Genomic DNA, 20,666 nt, shown 5'->3' on the forward strand with positions numbered 1-20,666 from the left:
AGAATTTGAAGCTAGCCATGCCACTCAAAAGGAAAAAGCAGAGTCCTCATTATAAAATCTAGATGGATATTTTATGTTTTAATTTAAATTTTAATCTTTTTTTGAGACAGTCTCACTCTTTCACCCAGGCTGGAGTGCAGTGGCACCATCTCAGCTCACTGCAACCTCTGCCCCCTTGGTTCAAGCAATTCTCCTGCCTCAGCCTCCTGGGTAGCTGGCATTACAGGTGCACAACACCAGGCCCTGCTAATTTTCATATTTTTAGTAGAGACGGGGTTTGCCATGTTGGCCAGGCTGGTCTTGAACTCCTGGCCTCAAGCAATCCACCCACCGTGGCCTCCCAAAGTGCTGAGATTACAGACATGAGCCACCACACCCAGCCAGATGGAGATTTTATATGAAAAAAAAAAAAAAAAAAAACAAAGAAAACTCTAAAACAAAAACCACCAAGGACTTAAGATTGATTACACAAAGCCCAAAGTAGTTAGGCCAGAGCAGGGCTTTAGTACGGAGTCACCAGAAAGAAACCAATTGCAGGATCCTCGTAGCTGGAGGCAGATCTTTGGCAGAGTATTTGAAAGGGAAGTAAGGCATCCTCAACAAGACAATGAAGTGATGAGCAAATACGTAAGCAGCAACTTATGATAAGATTTGATATACAAGTGATAACATGACCAAATCAAAGAACAAGAACATGGAATGCTTTAACGACCGGTATAAACTGGACAATGAAAATAGAGAAATCCTTGAGGAGGAAAAAGTATAATTTTACACTTATGCCTGTATTAGCTGTATCAGTGGTCCCCAACCTTTTTGGCACCAAGGACTAGTTTTGTGGAAGACAATTTTTCCACAGACCATGCAGGGGAGATAGCTGTGGGATGAAACTGTTTGACCTCAGATCATCAGGTATTAGATTCTCAGCAGGAGCTTACAAACTAAACCTTTGCATGTGTAGTTCATAATAGGGTTCATGCTCCTATGGGAATCTAATGCCACTGCTGATCTGACAGGAGGTGGAGCTCAGGTGGTAATTCTTGCTTGCATGCCACTCACCACCTGCTGTGCAGCCCGGTTCCTAACAGGTCATGGACTGGTACCTGTCCATGGCCCAGGGGTTAGGGACCCCTGAGATACACAACAAAATGAACCCAGACTGGCCACTCCCAACTAATTTTGTTATTTTTCATCTCATACAATCTCAAGAATGCCTCTAGATATTCTAAGAATTTACCTGGATGAGATGGTCCTAAACTATCATAGCCACGACTGAACAAATCAAAAGAATCCTGGAAGAATGTTTCAGCAAGGATGCTTTCTCTCTGAATATCCAAAACATTGCAATACGGTCCTTACAGAGTTGTTGAGATGATATAAGGTTTGTAAAGAACCTAGTTAAATGCTTAGCACACAGTAGATGACATACATTAGTTTTTCCCCTTCCTCATTCTAAAATTGGGGTTGTTTCCACTTTGTGGCTATTATAAATAATGCGGCTATGGAAATGTCTGTGCAGGTTTTTATGTGGATGTGTTTTCATTTCCCTTGGGTATATACCTGGGAGTGAAATTGCTGGATCATACAATAACTCTACATTTAACCATGTGAAAAAATACTAGACTTTTTCCAAAGTGGCTGCTCCATTTTATATTCCTACCAGCATGTTATAAGAATTCCAATTTTCTCCACATCTTCATCATTGCAGACATTGTATTAGGTGTGAAGTGGTATCTTGTGGTTTTGATTTGCTTTTTCCTGATGACTAATAGTACTGAGAATTTTTAAATGTGCTTATTGGCCATGTGTATTTCTTCTTTGGAGAAATGCCTGTTATTTTGCTCATTTTAAAGTTGTCTTTTCATAATTGTTATGAGTTCTTTATATAAGTCCCTCTAAGATACAAGTCCCTTATCACATTTATAATTGGCAAATATTTTCTCCCATTCTGTAAGCTGTCTTCTCATTTCTTGATCGTGTCATTTCAAGCAAGTTTTTAGTTTTGATTAAGTCCAGTTTGTATATTTTCTTTTGTTGCCTATGCTTTTGGTATATTTAAGAAATCCTTGCCTAATTCAAAGTCACAAAGATGTCTATACAGATTTATGTTTTCTTCTAAGAGTTTTATAGCTTTAGCTCTTACATTTAGGTATTTGATCCATTTTATTTTTAAATATGATGTGAAGTAGGAATCAAATGTCATTCTTTTTGATGTAGATAATCCAATAAATCCAAAAGACAGTTGGTTCAAAGACTGTTTTGTTTTCCTATTGAATTGTCTTGGCAGTCTGGTTTAAAATCAATTGATCAGAAATGTGAGGGCTTATTTCTAAACTCTCAATTCTATGCCATTAATCTGTATTGACCTATAGATCTACCTTTATACCAGCACAACACATTCTTCATTACTGTAGTTTTGTACACTTAAAATCAGGAGAGTCAAAATTTTTCAAGATTCTTCTTAATAGTCTGTGTTCCTGAAATTTCCATATGAATTTTAGAATCGGCGAAGAAAGCAGCTGGAACTAATGGGAATTACATTTAACCTGTAGATCAGTTTGGGGAGTACTGTCATCTTGTCTTCTGATTCATGAACATGGAATGTATTTCCATTTATTTAGAGGTGTACAGAAATACAATTGAGGCCAGGTATGGTGGCTCACACTTGTAATCCCAGCACTCTGGGAGGCTGAGGTGGGTGGATCACTTGAGGCCAGAAGTTCATGACTAGCCTGGCCAACATGGCAAAATCCCATCTCTATTAAAAATACAAAAATTAGCTGGGCATGGTAACACATGCCTGTTAATCCCAGCTACTCAGGTGGCTGAGACACAAGAATCATGTGAACCTGGGAGGTGGAGGTTCCCATGAGCCAAGGTGGGGCTACTACATCCCAGTCTGGACCACAGAGCAAGACTCTGTCTCAAAACAAACAAACACAAACAACAAACAAAACCAAGGATCACTGCACATTGGTCTTGTATTCTGCAACCTTGCTGAACTCACTTTATCAGTTTTAATAGTTTTCCAGTGGATTCCTTAGGATTTTTGATACATACAATCTTGTCATCTGCAGAGACAATTTTCCTTTTAAATCTGGATGCCTCTCTAGAATTTTTCAGTTCTACCTAAATTAATGCAAGATTTAATATTTGGTGGCATCAAAGTCAATACTGCATAGATTCAAAATAAAAGGGGGAAGAGTGCTATAGAAGGAAAAAACAAAAAGATTAAAAAAGAAATAGCAGGCAAGTCCCAGCTACTCAGGAGGCTGAGGCAGGAGAATGGCCTGAACCCAGGAGGCAGAGGTTGCAGTGAGCTGAGATCATGCCATTGCACTCCAACATGGGTAACAAGAGTGAAACTCCGTCTCAAAAAAAAAAGTAGGCAAGAAAACTAATTCCCACAGGATTATTAGTTAGCTACGTAATCCTGGGCTACTTTCTAATCTTTTTGGTTATACATTTGATTTTCCAAATCTTTCTCCAGTTTATATACCTGTGAACTTCTGGGGATACATAAGAAGTTACTTTGCTCAGTTTATTCAGCCATTACAAGCATGATTTTTACTAAATATGTTGACATCTTCTCTCCTTTTCTATTTTTGTCCCTCAAAAAGGAGATTAAGACTCCAAAAGTGGAAAAGCACACCAAAGGTATCCTCACAATGAAGGAGAATCTAATTCTTAGGAAGGAGAGTTAAAATCTAACTCTTAGGAAAGAGAACCTTGCGAGGCCTTCAAGGTAGAAGAGCACACTATAAAGGTATCCTCACATTGAGGGAGAATTTAACTCTTAGGAAAGAGAGTTACACCGGAAGACCTTGCAAGGCCTTGAAAGAATGCAGAGAATTATAAAGAATTGTCCTCTTGGGAACAAGCTGGAATTTAAATAAATACTTTAGAGGATTGTGGAAGAAAAAGTAAAACCAAGCAAACAGATGAAGCATTTACTCTGTCAAGTACTATACTAGTATTTTAAAACTACAATTAAGGAATAGTAAGGATAGAAGGATGACAAAAATATATTTTAAAAATATACATTATCTGAAGTTTTCAATCCAGAGGATCTTTTAAAACCAGTTTTAGGTGACATTTTAAAAATTACAATTTTGATTAAAATGGCAACTGTTTCATGACATATAGAACCACACTAAATTTTTACCATACATTAACCAGATGCCTTCCCTCTGTCTCTGCTATTGTTGATAGCACTAAAATAATAAGTTATACTTAAGTGTTTTAAATTCCTTTCAAGTACTTTGGAATCTTAGTTTTAATCTCTGGCGTAAAGGAAGAGGACTATCCAAACAAGTACCAGAGTTGTTTTCTTTATGACATTGTAGAGAACTCAGAGAACTTTGTGCTGAATCTGGGAAACAGCTTTCTTCATTCTCAGCTGTTTTATAAGCTTTGACACACTGTTCAGTTTCTTTAATATGTATTTTACGGCTACTCAACTTGTTGTGGCCACTTTCTTTGAACTGGGATGAATTATGCTTTTGAGAACTGTGCTTCATTCTTTGAGTTGTGTACTTAGCTTTTCCAAACACTGGAGTACTTTCTTCATCAGAGGAATGTCTGTCAAGGCAAACACTCTTCTTCATTAAAATTTTCTGAGTAGTTTGCCCACCAATTTTTCTACTATGATCTAATGCAGCATTTGGTGATCTAATTCTAACACTGCAGGTCTTTTCTGTTGTGTTATTGACAGAATAAGGTACAGAAGTATAGACTTTATAGTTTTCTTGAAGCAGCTCATCTTCTTTTAGAACTTTAGAGTCTCCAGATTCATTTTGCAAGGGAATTCCTGGAAGATCTTTTGAAAGATGTGATGCACAATCAGAACCACTGTTAGCAATACAACATTCTTTCACACTAAGTTTGGACAAAGTTTTTAGGTTGACATCTGGTTGAAGATTTTCCTGAGGATATAATGATTTTATAAATATTCGTTCCTTTAAAGGCAAATCCTGAAGACATAAATCAGTAATGCCAGAAAGCAGATGCTCTTCAGGACTAATTGTATCAGAATCCTTTTCCAATACTTTATTTATATTTGCATCGTACCTTTCTGATTCACATGGCAGTTGTTCTGGGATATTTTCAAAGCCATCAGAGATAGCTGATAGCTCTGATTCAACTTCTGATTTTAAACCTTGAGAGAAAGTATTCCCTTGAATCACTGGAGAATTACTAAAAGAAGTACCTTCCCAGTCAATGGTGCTCAAGTGGAGATCAGTAATCACGGATATATTATGACACGAGGTCCCAGGTTGACTAGATTCTGAAATTAGAGACTTAGTGACAGCCTTAATTTGCTGTATAGCCAAAGGTCTTGGAGAAGACATGAATTGCTCTTGTGCATTCGAATATGGAGCATTTTTAGGTAAAAGCAAGCTATGCAATGAGGCAGAAATAGATTCCTGTGTTAATTTAAGTTCAGGTGAAATTCCCAAATTTAACTTGGAACTCTGCTTATGAAAGATTTCACTTGTGGGTTTTAAAGTCATGTGTGACTGAAAGCTCATTACATCATCTGGTTCTGGCAAATTGTTTTCTTTAGGCTTAATACCTGAAAAGAAAAGAAAAAAATATATATATATATATATATTTCCAACATTTATTTTGCTTTAACTTGGGTAAAAAAAAACAGTTCAGATGAAAAATCTATATGAACAGTTTTTGCCTTTTTTTTGTCTCACTGTATTCCTATAAATATTATATAATATTTCCCTCTGAAAACAATGTTATAATTTAGTTGTTTTCCTCACTGAGTTCTGGGAAAAAAGGAAAATGTATTTAAAACCCCAAGTATGCTATACACAGTAGTTGCTCAATAATTGGTCAGTATAACTATCATTATTAACACTTGGCTAATTTAGTAGACAGAACAGAATGATTTATTTCTGGCTTTTCAGCTTTAAAAGAAAAGTACCTGAAGACAAGGAGGAATTCAGTTCTTGACTCTTGATTTTATAGATTCTTCAGTATACTTTAGACAGAATAGATTCAAACAGAAGAGGTGACTCCTATAACATGTGCATGTGGCATAAATAGCTATCAAACCCAAAACTTACGTTTTTGTTTCTTCCTTTTAATTTCTAATTTTTGTTTTTGGTAAATAGCAACGATCTCAGGGTAGGCTGCTTCAAACAATGCTTCTTCTTCAGTTGTTAGTAGGGCAAATTCTCCATGTTGTTTATCTTCCATCACATAGTGTTCTAAAATATTAAAAATACAGCAAAGCATCCTTAATTACACATTCAAAAAAAATCAGTATTTCCATGTAATTACGTTTACCAAGTAAAGTAAGTTATTCACAAATGGAATATTCATTGCAAATCTTGCTTTATAACACCTATATTCTAACAATCCATTGATAGCAGTACAAAATTTATTTATTCATGTTTTGCCTGGTAAGAGCTGGAAGGAGATTCTTTCTAAATTAGAATTTTAAATCCTCTTTATTCCAGAGATGGTAGCAGCAGCTGAAAGAATACTTTGCTTAGAAAAGGTTGGTTGGTTTAATTCAGTTAAATAAGTGTTAAAATTCCAGGTAAGAATAAAATAATTTCCTAAAACTCAACATCAGCTTTCTTTACTTCTGAAACCAACAAAATTGAAAGGGTCATCAAAAGTATTACTACTTTCCAGGCTGGGCGCAGTGGCTCACGCCTGTAATCCCAGCACTTTTGGAGGCCAAGGGGGGTAGAACACCCAAGGTCAGGTGTTCGAGACCAGCCTGGCTAACATGGTGAAGCTCCATCTCTACAAAAAATATAAAAATTAGCCAGCTGTGGTGGCAGGTGCCTACAATTCCAGCTACTTGGGAGACTGAGGCAGCAGAATCACTTGAACTCAGGAGGCAAAGGTGGCAGTGAGTTGAGATGGTACCAGTGCACTCTCCAGCCTGGGCAACAGAGCGAGACTCCGTCTCAAAAAAAAACAAAAAAACAAGTATTACTACTTTCCAGATTGTTGTTTCAGAGGGTATCACTGTCTCAAGCCCAATCTAACTGGACTTACAAGCAATTAATAAATGAAAATAAAAATGTTCATATGTAAATTTATAATACAGTGTATATATAAACAATACACTAGATTCTTATGTTTATTTTAGATGTGGGCAAAACCACAAAATAAGCCAAATTATAAAGAAATACTGATAAGTTTAAAGAAGAAACAAAGTAAGTGATCTTAAACTAGCTTGAGGTACATTTTCTCCCATAATAGCTCCCACAAGGATCAGTGAAAATGGGGTATCTGATCCTCAGTTCTTGACAGGACAGATGCATTGCCAAACTGAATTAATATCATGTTCTTTCCTGAAAATATACTAGTTGGTGTAACTGTTCCTAAATACTTTTGAAAATTATTCAGCATTCTATTTTCCCCTAATTGCTTGGAATGGTTTATCTAATTGTTTATAATTTCATTCTTTTAACGTTACCTACAGCTTAAACTTTCACTGGACAAATCTATTCTCTCAAATATGATCATACAATCTAATTTCAAAGCTAAACAGAAATCAACTTGGTGTCATTTTTCATTTTAAAGTATCTGTGTTTCACTATCTCCAGTTTGGGAGTTAATTCAGAGTTCACTGTATTTCTGTCTATAGCAAAAATAAGAATAATCTGACAATAAAAAATTCCCAGTGAAAACTAAGCAGGGTAATAAAAGGAAAGGAAGTGTACCCCAGAGGCTATTTTACCAATCTTAACTTTTTCAGATGTAATATACATGAAATTGAATGACCAGATTATTTGTAAAAGCATTTATTTGAGAAATATCAACAAACTATTTCAGTAGTACTTCCTTTAATATTACAAAAGAAATGTGAAATTAAAACATTACAATAAAATCAAAGTTTATCATATTTACTATTAGAACCTATCTAAAATAACACAGGCAAACTATGAAATCAATCTGTGGTGCATGTAATAGGTTTCATCTTTATTTTTCACACACATGTTGAATACATATACAATATTTACTAGACATACATGGTCAAATGTTATAAATTGAGCATTTTGCTTAAAGTGAATACATACCAGGTTTTTCCCATTCTATTTCAAAACAATGAACTCCATTTCTGATTCGGGTCTTAACAATTCTGAAAAACAAATTCACTTAATGAAGTATTAATTGCATAAGTTATTTGAAAATTTTCAATTTGTAAACTGAATAATTTCCATAGATTTTTTTTTCCAGTTAAAAATATTTTAAGGAATTACTGCCTAGTTATTCCTTTGACTAGATATTTAAAAGATAATATTGTTAGGTACATAGAGTTTATTATTGTTAGATCTTCTAGGTAGGTTGTTCCTTCCCTTATTAGTCAATGTTCCTCATCTCCACAATAATGATTTTTGTTTTAAAGTTTGTTATATTACTTTGATAAGTACAATATTTGCCTACTAAGCCTTCTTAAATCTCTTTATTTTCAAGCTCTGTATTATTCTACATGTACCTTATAAGCTGAATATTGCTGAATTTTATTTACTTATCCAATATAATCTGTCTTTAAATAGGTGAGGTTAATCTGCTTACATTATTTGTGATTACTGATATAACTGCTGGATTCATTCATGCATCTTATTTTGTGTTTCCTGTCACGAGCTTTTTCTTTGCTACTTCCACTTTCCTTCTTCCAGTATGCTTTTAGTTCGATAGTTTGACTTTCTTATTTTAATTGTGCTGGTTTGAAAGGTATTTTATTTCTAGCAGGTACTCTTAAGTGTTTGAATGCATCCTTTGGAATTTTTGGCTTATCATCATCAGCATCATGTATTAATCATTAAACATTATACAAATATTTATATACATTTTTTTTCTAGTCAGTTTATTAAATTATCCAAATATATTTCAATCAATTCCTGAGCTGACCACTGTTTCTTGTAATTTACATCTTCCCTTTGTGTTCATTTTTTTGTTGTTAAAGTATATCCTTTAACAACACTTAAAAACAATCATTATGTTTTGTTTGTTCTGTTTTGAGTCTTGCTCTATTTGCCCAGGCTGGAGTGCAGTGGTGCCATCTCAGCTCACTGTAACCTCTGCCTCTTGAGTTCAAGAGATTCTTGTGCCTCAGCCTCCCAGGTAGATGGGATTACGATGCCCAGCTAATGTTTTATATTTGTAGTGGGCGGGGGGGGGGTTTGCTATCTTGGCCAGACTGGTCTAGAATCCCTGGTCTCACGTGATCCACCTGTCTTGGCCTCCCAAAGTGATGGGATTACAGGGGTGAGCCACCATCCCAGCTCTTTAACAGCACTTTTAAGGAAGGTTTATGAGTGGTAAACTCTCTTAGTCTTCATATGCTTAAAAATGCTTTTCCTATGAATAATGTTTTAATGATTTCAAGGTTGTAAATTATTTTTACTTGGTACTTTGAAACGTCACTCCTGCATCTTCTGGCATCTTATTACTGTTATCAAAGATGTGTGCTACCAGATGGTTTACCTTTTTTCTTCGCTATTTCCGAACAAATTTTATTCTGAAAAATGTCAAACTTTCATAAAAGTTATAAAAATAGTACAATGGATACTCACATACTTGTACTGAGATTCAATTGTTAACATTTTACCACATTTGCTTTCTCTATTTGCAAGTTAGTTGCAAACATGTCTCATGGCACATCACCCCTAAATACTACAGCCTATCTATGTAGAGTATTTTCCTACATTGCCACAAACAACAATCACACTCTGAAAGTTTAACACTGATACAATATACAGACCATATTCAAATTTCCCCAATTGTCCTAAAAAAAAAGGTCCTTTAAGACTTAAAAACAATTCAGAATTCAGTCAGGATCATAACATTTTTCTCAAATTGTGCTGTCTCTTTTATTTTAATCCAGAAACTCTCTATTTTTTTGTTTTAGTTTTGAAGAGTCCAGAATAATAGCTCCACAGAATGTTCCTCACTTGGATTCATTAGATTGTTTCCTCATAATTAGATTCAGATTACATTTTTTTTTTTTTTTGAGACATGGTCTCACTCTCTCACCCAGGTTGGAGTGCAGTGGTGCAATCTCAGCTCATTGTAACCTCCACCTCCCAGGCTCAAGCAATCCTCCCAACTCAGCCTTCCAAGTAGCTGGGATCACAGGTGCTCTCCACCACGCCTGGCTAATTTTTTGTATTTTTGGAAGAGTTGGGTCTTGAACTCCTGAGCTCAGTCAATCCACCGGCCTCAGCCTCCCAAAGTGCTGGGATTACAGGTGTGAGCCACCATGCCCTGCCTAGATCGAACTTTTTCGGCAAAAATATTATATGATAATGTGGTATCTTTCTCAGTTTAACATATTAGAAAGCACATGATATCAGTATATTGTCCTTTTATTGGTAATGAATCATTTGGTTAAACTGATGTCCACTGGATGTCTCCATTTATGAAGATATCTTTTTTCCTTTGTAATTAATCTGTAGAGTGGTATTTGAGATTGTATCTATCCTTTCTCTCCAGCAATCTTTCATCTAATGGTTTTAACATCCATTGATGATTGCTGCCTGATTGGTTTGGTACTTTTTAACATATTCCTTTTATCCTTGATGTCTGCAATATGCCTTGGGTATTTTATCTATTGTGCTTTAATTTGGAGTATAACTTTATCTGTCTTAAATTTTGGAAAACTCTCAGAGATGATTTCTTCAAAAATTGAAAACCTTTTCTTTTATTAGCTTCTAGGAATTAATTAAAAACTACTCTTAAGCATTTTTCATATGAGAGTCTTTGAGATTATTTCTGTGTGATTTGATTAGTGCTGTCTTCCAAATCACTAATTCTTTTTGACCAAGTTCAGCCTAGAGTCCCCTTTATTGTTTTTTATTTCAGCAACTATTTTTAAGCTAATTGTTCACTTTTAATATCCATCTATTTACACACACTTTTGTAATTTTGTCTTCTGTTGCTTATAAAAATATGTCTTCATCTTTCTGAGGACTCTAGCATTCTGAAAGGCTAACTACCCCCAAGCCCTGTAACAAAACCTTTGTCAGACAGCTTTAAAACTTTTAATTTAATCTGAAGTGAATTCATGATCCAACTGTTGATTTTTAAAATATTACATTTCTTCATATGTTAAATTTTCTTCTTCAGTTCTTTTACATTTTATCTGTCTTCACTTCTATCTCTCTAATCTTTTTTGAGTAATTTCCAGTAGGCTTTCTGGCCTTCAGGCAGCATTTGGTTAGTTTTTTATTGTCTACCGCACCCTCTAATCTCCTAATAGAAACAGAGAAATTACACCCTAGCCACTGGGTTTCAAGAAATAAGCCTGACTCCATCAACATCTTGCACTTTTGGTCCCTGTTTTATTTTTTACATTGCAGAGATTTACCTCCTGGCTGATACTGCTGCTTCTAGGCTTAAGGCTCTGCCAAACCAGTTTTAGTTCCCACATTCCCTTTACATTTTTGTTCCTTTCCTGGTCCATTGAAATAGCTGTTTTATAAAGCCTAGCTATATCCTTTCATGTTTGTTTCTCTTTATAATCTATTATTACTATGCATTTGAAGTAGAAAAGTATGATCAAGCATGACTTACTATGTTGTCCAGACTGTAAGTCCTGAATAAGTTTTTAATATTCCAAGAGGCCTTTCCTCCACCTTTACAAAAACGAGCTTAAAGGTATTAAAAATATTTTAATTATAAGAGATTCAAGTGAAAACACAGTCTTCACCATTCAGCTCTTTACATTACCGAATTGGCTGTAGTTGATTAGAGTGCCTTCTACCAAGCTTTCTTTCTATCATGTCATAACGGGTCAAAAGTACCAGCAACTTCTCACATGCATAATGATTGGGCCACTCCATTTTTTCAAGAGTAAATCTCTGTAAATATAATAAAAATAAAACAATATTTTGTTATCTCTTGGAGAAATATAGCACTAGCAGGTGATATTAATAATTTTCCTTTAGAATTAACATTAATTAAAGTAGCATCGATGAGAATATTCTGAGAAAAAAGAATGAGCCTCCTAAAAAAGAATCATTATTAAGAAAGAATCATTATTGCATAATGATTAAGAGTGAGGACTCTCGATTTGAATGCCAGGATGGTATTTCTTAGATGCTGGGTAACTTACTTAACCTCTCAGCCTCAGTTTTACCATCTATAATGTGAAAATATTATAAACCCAGCTCACAGATTATAAAGATTGAGATTACATGTAATGTGTTAAACAGCAAATTTAAATGTCTAATAACTGTTGGCTGCCATTATCAATGTGGCTGTCATTATTAATACTTGTTAAGTACCCAGCAGTTATAATTTATTGAGCCCATCTGTGTCCCTAGCCACTCTATTAGGAGTTATTATAAATAATCTCATTTAACTCTCATGGTGACTTCAAGAGATAAGAATATTATTTCTATTTTGAGAATAATACATATCTAGGGTTACACAGTAAACAGAATATGGTTCAAATTTAAATTTAGGTCATTCATTTCAGATCTCAATTTTGGGAAAAGAATAACATACTTGATCTTGACATTCTCTGGTTATTAGACCCTCTTCCCCCAAAATAACCCTGGATGTAATATATCCATATATGCTAATTAAGGCATCCTCTCAAATAGCATAACTGTACTTCATCTTACAGTGTGCCAAGTATGGCCACTTTATGGGCAATGAGAGATTAGAAATAAATGCTGAAAAAATGTAAGAGCTGCCTGTTTTACTTTTAAACCTCCTTCAGACCAATCACAGTGAATATCTGTTCCTGTCTTTCCAGCATATAACTTCATATGGTAAAGCAATAATTTATTTTCAGATACCTGAAACAATAACAAATCAGGTCTTTGGTACCTGATAACCTTCACCAATTTATCCTTGTTTAAAAGGAATTCTTGAATAACCTAGCAAGAAAAAAGAAAATGAGAATCGAGACCTCAACTTTTAAGAAAGTTTCTAAAATATAGTTGAATTACTGGATATTACCTCATGGAAGGGAAATCCCTCACAACCGCAGGCTTTCCTGAAAAAAAAAAAATTATATACGTATTATTACTATAATCAGACAATTTTGGACTGTGAAATTATCTCAGCCAATCTCCTCCCATTTAATAAATGTGAATGTATAGTATCTCAAACAGTCAAGCTTCTCTTTGAATAACTATTACATTACTATCTCCTGAGTTAGCTAAATTTTTCAAAAGAAATCAGAAAAAACTTTTGTTAAACATGTGACTAATCTAGACACGTGGAGAAAGATTATGTGGAAATAATTCAACTTAAGAAATGTGCATGGGTCATACCAGGAAAAAGCATAGGTTTTTTTTAAAAACTTACTTTTTAATATTGTTCTCTACTTCGCTGAGTTGCCTATCATGTTCTGTACGGTGCCACTCACAAGGGCAGCAGTATTCATAATCATGTGGCTCACAATATTTATTACTTTTACATAATCTACAACCATTACGTTCGTGATCTTTAGGTGAACCTTTATGGAGACCCAAAAAACAAAAAGAATATGTTTTGCTTTTTAGAATTACTTTCTACATACATTCTTTTTGCCTGTATCCAAATTTTCAAAAACTAATATTGCCTAGTGCACTACCTAGCAGATAGAAGGGTTTCAATACTTTTAGGTTGAATAGAGTAACAGACACCATAGTAATTCTTGGGCTCAAGCAGATCTTGAGCTATTACTATCACATGACACTTTAGAAAAAATTATTCAAAAATTATTCTTCTGTATTTTTAGTAGAGAAATACAAAAATTAGCTGGGCATGGTGGTGTGCGCCTGTAGTCCCAGCTACTCCGGAGGCTGAGGCAGGAGAATTGCCTGAACCCAGGAGGTGGAGGTTGTGGTGAGCCGAGATCACGCTATTGCACTCCAGCCTGGGTAACAAGAGCGAAACTGTATCTCAAAACAAAAAAAACCCCGAAAAACAAAAATTATTCTTCTATCTGAAAGTGTTAATTAGACACTTGAAATTGTACATTTACAATAATCAGCAACAGAAAACTTTCTGGTTTAAGTGGAAGCTACATGCAAAATAGTAGAATGTAATTATCGGCAAAAAAAAATTACTTAGTAGAACAGCTTTAATAGAATAGTTTCTTTAATGAGTCGAATCAAAAGAATAGAGTAGTTAATTACCTCTGCTAGTGTCTAGCTCTCAGTTAGTTATTTTTAAACTATCCTTGGAACATGAACAAATGATTATTACGGCACGGGTACAGAAATTTAATTCCCTTTAAAAGGAAAGTGTGATTACTTTCAACATTGTCTTGAGAATATGGAAGAACATATATACTTGCTTTGACCTCAACTTGTCATTTATAAGCTATCAAAAAACTATATAATAGCATCTTATTTATAAAAAACATTTTCTTCCGTGATTTTAATCTACATTTTATTTTTTATTTATTTATTTTTTTTTGAGACGGAGTTTCGCTCATATTACCCAGGCTGGAGTGCCTGGAGTGATCTCGGGTCACCGCAACCTCCGCCTCCTGGGTTCAGGCCATTCTCCTGCCTCAGCCTCCTGAGTAGCTGGGATTACAGGCACGCGTCACCATGCCCAGCTAATTTTTTGTATTTTTAGTAGAGACGGGGTTTCACCATGTTGACCAGGATGGTCTCGATCTCTTGACCTTGTGATCGACCCGCCTCGGCCTCCCAAAACTGGGATTACAGGTGTGAGCCACCGCGCCCGGCCCAATCTGTATTTCAATAATAAAAATATATTAAGACAAATAGATACAGCAGAATTTCTTCTGAAAGATGAGCTAACATGATATCCTAATCTCTTTTGGGAATGAAAGGCCTTTCTCATCCAATACATGTTCACCTTTTTTTTTTCAAACCAAGACTAATGAAGAAGATCTAAGCTATTTTCAGTAATGGTGAACATGTATTAGAAATTAGTTTTGTCACTGTCTTGACACACAATTAAAATGCATTACAGAACAATGAAGAATCATTTAAGCATATAAATATAAATCATAAATATATTTACAAATGGTATCAGTTCTATTTTCCCTTCAGACTTAGTACATACTTTTTAAAATTGATTTCTATACTGAAAACATAATTTTAAGATCTAAGTAATTTGGCATCATAGTTTGAAACTGTACTTATCCTACATTTGTCATCTACATCACATTACTGCCTTCAATAAACACTGAGTGACTACTATGCGTATGTAACAAAACTCCTGACTCCAAGAAATTGCCAATCTAGTACAGAAGACAATGTAAAACCCTTCAAAGTACTATTAATATTGGTATGTAAAAAGTACTATGTAAACAAGAATTAAAACATGGGTATCAGATACGAATAACCATTCCCCATGTCTCCTTACCTGGATGAGAACATATAGAACAATGAGCCAGTTTTTTAGTGACTAGCGGTTCTGGACTAGAGTTACAAGATGTTTCATTCCACCGATTAAACCTTTAACAGAAAATGGTTTTTAAAAAGAAAAAAATAATGAGGTCACAAAAATAGTATGTTCTCAAATATTAGGCTAATCTATTCCCTTTCACCTACCTAATTACTTTTCCTTTGGTGGTTGATAAAGTTGCTGGACTAGCTTGGGAAAACCCTCAATCACAAGTTTTAAATGTGGCCCCAAGGCCCAAGGCCCAAGGCCCAAGGACAGCAGAACTGCAAGACAGGAGAGAGAGTATGCGTGCGTGTGTGTGTGTATCTATATATCTGTATCCCTCTTTCTAATATATATATATCTCCAATCAAACTTTTTAAGAATCTTAAGTTAGGCAGCAATATGTGAGTAGTCTGACTTGTAACTGTCTCCTTTTGATCTCTTCTCTGTGTGCCAGAGTACAAAACAGATATTTCTTTTTTGTTCTTTTTTGTTGAGATGGAGTCTCATTCTGTCACCCAGGCTGGAGTGCAATGGCGTGATCTTGGTTCACTGCAACCTCTGCCTCCCAGGTTCAAGCGATTCTCTTGCCTGGATATTTCTTTATATCAGAAAGAAGGGTTAAAGAGTAATATATAAAATTAAACAAAACATTAATGTTCTGGGTGAAACCGTGTCAAAATGCTAAGTCATCTAAAATGATCAAGGGTAAAACATTATCTGCTTCATAAAAGATTTTAAGAAAAATGTATATTACTATAAAGATTTCTATTAAATAAAAGTTAATTTCATTTTTGGCTAAAGTTCCGGTTAACATAAAACCACAAAGGGTATGGTTAGGTATTAATCATAAAACATATGAGTTCTGAATTATGTTCCTCTACTTACAAAAGTTGAAGTTTTTATGAAAAGCTAAATTATCTCCTCAAGTCATTGTATAGTATCTGGTTCTTAAGGTTACTATTTAGCTTCTGGAATTTCTAACTCATTTACTACAAAGACCAAATACAAGCCTGTTAAAAATTAGCATTAATTGCTTTCAGATAAAGAATCGCACTCTAAAAATTAAAAATAACCGGGGCGGGGGAAGTCAGTCTAATAAAATAGAATAATAGATAATTTATAAAAGAAACATAATTTTATTATTTTCAAGTGTCAACAGTGCTTGTTGAAACTGTTTCAATAAGAATGGTTTTGAGTTAGCCACATGTTATATTCACGTGCTTTTTCTTTTTTATATTATTTTTTACAATTCTCAAATGATTCCTTAACTCACCCCCGTGCCAAAGTATACCTTTTCTTTTCTTTTTTTTTTTTTTTGAGACGGAGTTTCGCTCTTGTTACCCAGGCTGGAGTGCAATGGCATGATCTCGGCTCACCGCAACCTCTGCCTCCTGGGTTCAGGCAATTCTCCTGCCTCAGCCTGCTGAGTAGCTGGGATTACAGGCACGCGCCACCATGCCCGGCTAATTTTTTGTATTTTTAGTAGAGACGGGGTTTCACCTTGTTGACCAGGATGGTCTCGATCTCTTGACCTCGTGATCCACCCGCCTCGGCCTCCCAAAGTGCTGGGATTACAGGCTTGAGCCACCACGCCTGGCCCCCAAAGTATACCTTTTCTTTCTTGCTTTGGCACAGTAATAATTGATGTCAGTAATAGATTTACTGAAGTCTTAGATTTATCAATAGTTTTATAGATAAAAGAGAAGTCTTATAGGAAAGGGTAGACTGATTTGATGTATTTTTCATGGTCATTCCTTTTTCATTTTTACCTCTTAGCATTTCTTTTCAGGCACGTGCCATCTTGAAACTGCTGGAGGCTAAGACTGTTTTAAGTTTCCCAGTGTCCTAGTTCCTTCTTTTGATTCTGTACCAATCATCATTAATATTAATTTTTATAAAGCATTGCTTTCATCAGTAAATATAATTCATGTGTTTTTGATATAGTAAGTAGCATAGGTTGTTAACTTCTATATAATCTGCATCTTGTTCTCAATCCTCAAACTGTAGATAATAAATGAATTAATGTTAATATTAAATATGTAGCTATAAAGCAAAGGCCAGTCAAGTAAGATTTCAAGTAATTACATGCCACAGACATTTCATTTATAGAACAAAAATAGAATATCAAAGTATAAAATACAAAATTATTTTAATCTCATGTTAACCTTTACCTGGTAGTAAAACAGTTTAAAATAACCAGTGGTAAAATGCCCATGGTTATAAATAAATGCACTTGACATTGTACTAAATGTGTTTAGTGAGCTAATAATAGATTTTTAAAGATGCATTATGGTGCCTGGTCACTGTGGCTCATGCCTATAATCCTAAGACTTTGGGAAGCCAAGGCAGGGGGAATCACTTGAGCCCAGGAGATTGAGACCAGCCTGGGCAACATAGGAAGACCCTATCTCTACAAAAATAAAAATAAAAAATAAAAATTAATATATTAACATGTTTAATATGAATAATATATATTTTTAAAATGCAGTATGGTGGCTGTGCACAGTGGTGCCTATGTGTTGTCCCAGCTCCTCAGGAGGCTGAGGTGGGAGGATTGCTTCAGCCCGGCAGGTTGAGGTTGCAGTGAGCAGTAATCGCACCAGTGCACTGCAGCCTGGGTGACACAGTGAGACCTTGTCTCCAAAAAAAGAAAAAAATGCAGTATGGCTTAGACCACGTATTCTCATTCCTTCTTTGGAAAATTTCAGAATAAATAAAAATAAATTATCTTAAATCAAAATATAGCTCAGTTTAAAAATACAAAACCCTTTTTGGAAAACAATTCTTTTTTATACTATTCATATTAAGTTCAACAAGAATAAAAATTCAATGTCACAAGCAAAAGTAATTATTAGTTACCTCTGAAGTAAACTTTGTCCTTTCAAAATCTGTATAAGTTTTAATGCTTGCTCTTTTCCAACTCCGGGGACTCCCTTTCAAAAAGTGGGAAAAAAATAATTCAAATGTTAATCAATCACCAGGTATGGTTAAATGTACATTAATTGAAAGGAAGACTCTGCAGCTGAAAGAAAGAATGAGGTATCTTTAAGACAGGAAAAGATGTGCATGATACATTGCTATGCATAAAACAAAAATTGCACAATAGTGTATATGATCAGGATTTGTAAAGTAAATGACAATTACACTGTTATCTACATAAACAAAAAATTCAGAGGGTTATATACCAAACCACTGACGGTGTTCATTTTAGGGAAGGGAGGGTCATAATTTTAGAGGGCTTTCACTTACTATGTTAATTATTTGGATGATATTTTAATTTAACCTAACTTTATGTTTGTAATCAGGAAAAACCCAGTTCATTTAATTACATATGTGAACATTCAATATTCCAAAACCCAGACATAAAGAGAGAACAAAGGAGTGCTCTAAGTTATCTCTTGCAATTAAATACTTAACAAAATTCAAAGTGTGAATTTCCAGTATGCAAAAATGATATGCATAAATATATATTCCCATCACAATTTCTGATTTAAACTGAGTTTTCTAGCCCCTGTAAGTGTATGAATATGTCCTTATAAGCAGAGCTGCTATTTAGCCAGTACGCAGTAGGACTGACACACTCATGCTAACTGGTTAGTAAATAGCTACTGCCCAAGCATCCTGAGCGTCTACCTGCACAGGAATCTCCCATCTAACCTGAACACTTCCCAATCCACCTATACCCAGAATCCAGCTACTAAAAAGAGTCTATGGCACAATAGGTATACCGTACTGAGGAAGAGACAGAAGTCTCTTCCATCTCTACAGCCTATGTCTTTGGCATACACGTTATTAGATATCTCGACTACCATACTTCTTGTATTAGCATTAGCTATATCTTAAAGTTTTTAAAGGCAAATCAAGTTAGTACATAGTCTTAAAAATCTTTAAGTAGAAAAATGTAAATAGCAATTTTTGTTTAAAAAAACACAAAAGGTCAATATAGCTATGGCTAATGCATAATTTAAACACCACTGTAGCTAAAGTTGGTTTCTGTGAGTTCAAGTCAGCAAATTTTTTCTTAAATACTGGGCTGTTTACAGATTTTAATTATGATATAATTTTATTTAGGAAATAGTCTTCTATTTTAGAAGGAGAATTACAACAAATAATGGTTTGTGGTATTTAAAAGTTTCTTTCCTCCTGCTTTCTTTTCCTACCAGTTTAAAAAAACTTTTTTGATAATATAAATTATAAATTAGGCTTAATAATTTTACTATCCTGCTATATTTTCCTTTCTCCTGAGCTTAGATTGGAAAAAAAAAAAAACCCGTCATTCTTCTTTATACTTCTCTTGGGAATAGAGGTAAAATGAGAGATCTGTAAGGATATAGAAATAATCAATAGAAACATAACAAGTACATAGTAAGACCTACAATACCAGTCAGTTTATATTTTTAAACACTGTATTTAAGAAAATGGGATTATTCTCATAATACTTAACTCATCACTCACCTGTTATACCTCTTTGTTACACAGCACTAGATTGTACATCTTAAGATATAAATAAAATATTTCCATGAACAAAACCCAGCACAATGCTGAGGCATGGAAGTATGAAAGGCTTACCCCAATAATCACGTGACTTAGCAACAGTAATAGCACTGAGCATGTGCACAACTGGAAAGCTACAAAAATTATTGAAAACTAAAAAATAGAAAACAGAGTGAAAGAAATGTACGCTGGCATGATACAACAAAAGAATAACTCCTATATTCATTTAAAAAGATAGTTAAACAATATATGAATCTCTAATGGTTTACTGAGAATCAAGCTGTGGAACTACTTATTATTCTATTCTTGCTTATAATATTCAGTGTCACAAGTCAACTTTTTAATCCCATCTGGAATACTGATTACTTTAGTCACTGAATAGCTTATTATACCTAAAATTATATATGTATTTTTTTTTTTTGAGATGGAGTTTAGCGCCTGTCATCCAGGCTGGAATGCAATGACAGGATTTCGACTCACTGCAACCTCTGCCTCCTGGGTTCAAGCAATCCCTGTGCCTCAGCCTCCTGAGTAGATGAGATTACAGGCACCTGCCACCACACCCAGCTAATTTTTCTATTTTTAGCAGAGGAGGGTTTCACCATGTTGGCCAGACTGGTCTCAAACTCCTGACCTCAGGTGATCCACCTGCCTTGGCCTCTCAAAGTGCTGGTATTACAGGAGTGAGCCACCGCACCCAGCCAACCTGACATTATATTTTAAATTTGATTCTTAATCATATAGCTCGATCATATTCATATTTACATAGCACATAAAGTATGAAAAAGATTTTATGAATAGCAAGTAAATGTACCAATTTCAGC

At 34.8% G+C, this 20,666-nt stretch overlaps 2 protein-coding genes across 6 annotated transcripts in view; one reads left to right on the forward strand and one right to left on the reverse strand.

Moving 5' to 3' along the window:
* SMC6 (structural maintenance of chromosomes 6) overlaps positions 1-20,666 on the forward strand; it is a 138,158-nt gene that overhangs the window by 11,478 nt on the left and 106,014 nt on the right. The window lies entirely within an intron of this gene.
* The window catches only part of GEN1 (GEN1 structure-specific endonuclease), a 28,643-nt gene continuing 11,912 nt past the window's right edge, over positions 3,936-20,666 (reverse strand). For all 5 annotated transcript variants that reach the window (XM_035273159.3, XM_078349923.1, XM_008981109.5 and 2 more), the window contains 9 exons: positions 18,208-18,281; positions 15,322-15,413; positions 13,300-13,450; positions 12,949-12,985; positions 12,786-12,866; positions 11,710-11,840; positions 8,055-8,116; positions 6,078-6,221; positions 3,936-5,572 (listed from right to left, as the gene is read on the reverse strand). In XM_035273159.3, coding sequence (XP_035129050.1) covers positions 4,251-5,572; positions 6,078-6,221; positions 8,055-8,116; positions 11,710-11,840; positions 12,786-12,866; positions 12,949-12,985; positions 13,300-13,450; positions 15,322-15,413; positions 18,208-18,281 — 2,094 coding nt within the window. In that variant the 3' untranslated portion in view covers positions 3,936-4,250. The remainder of the gene's footprint in view (positions 5,573-6,077; positions 6,222-8,054; positions 8,117-11,709; positions 11,841-12,785; positions 12,867-12,948; positions 12,986-13,299; positions 13,451-15,321; positions 15,414-18,207; positions 18,282-20,666) is intronic.

Source organism: Callithrix jacchus, chromosome 14 (assembly GCF_049354715.1).
Source record: "Callithrix jacchus isolate 240 chromosome 14, calJac240_pri, whole genome shotgun sequence".
Classification (NCBI taxonomy): domain Eukaryota; kingdom Metazoa; phylum Chordata; class Mammalia; order Primates; family Cebidae; genus Callithrix; species Callithrix jacchus.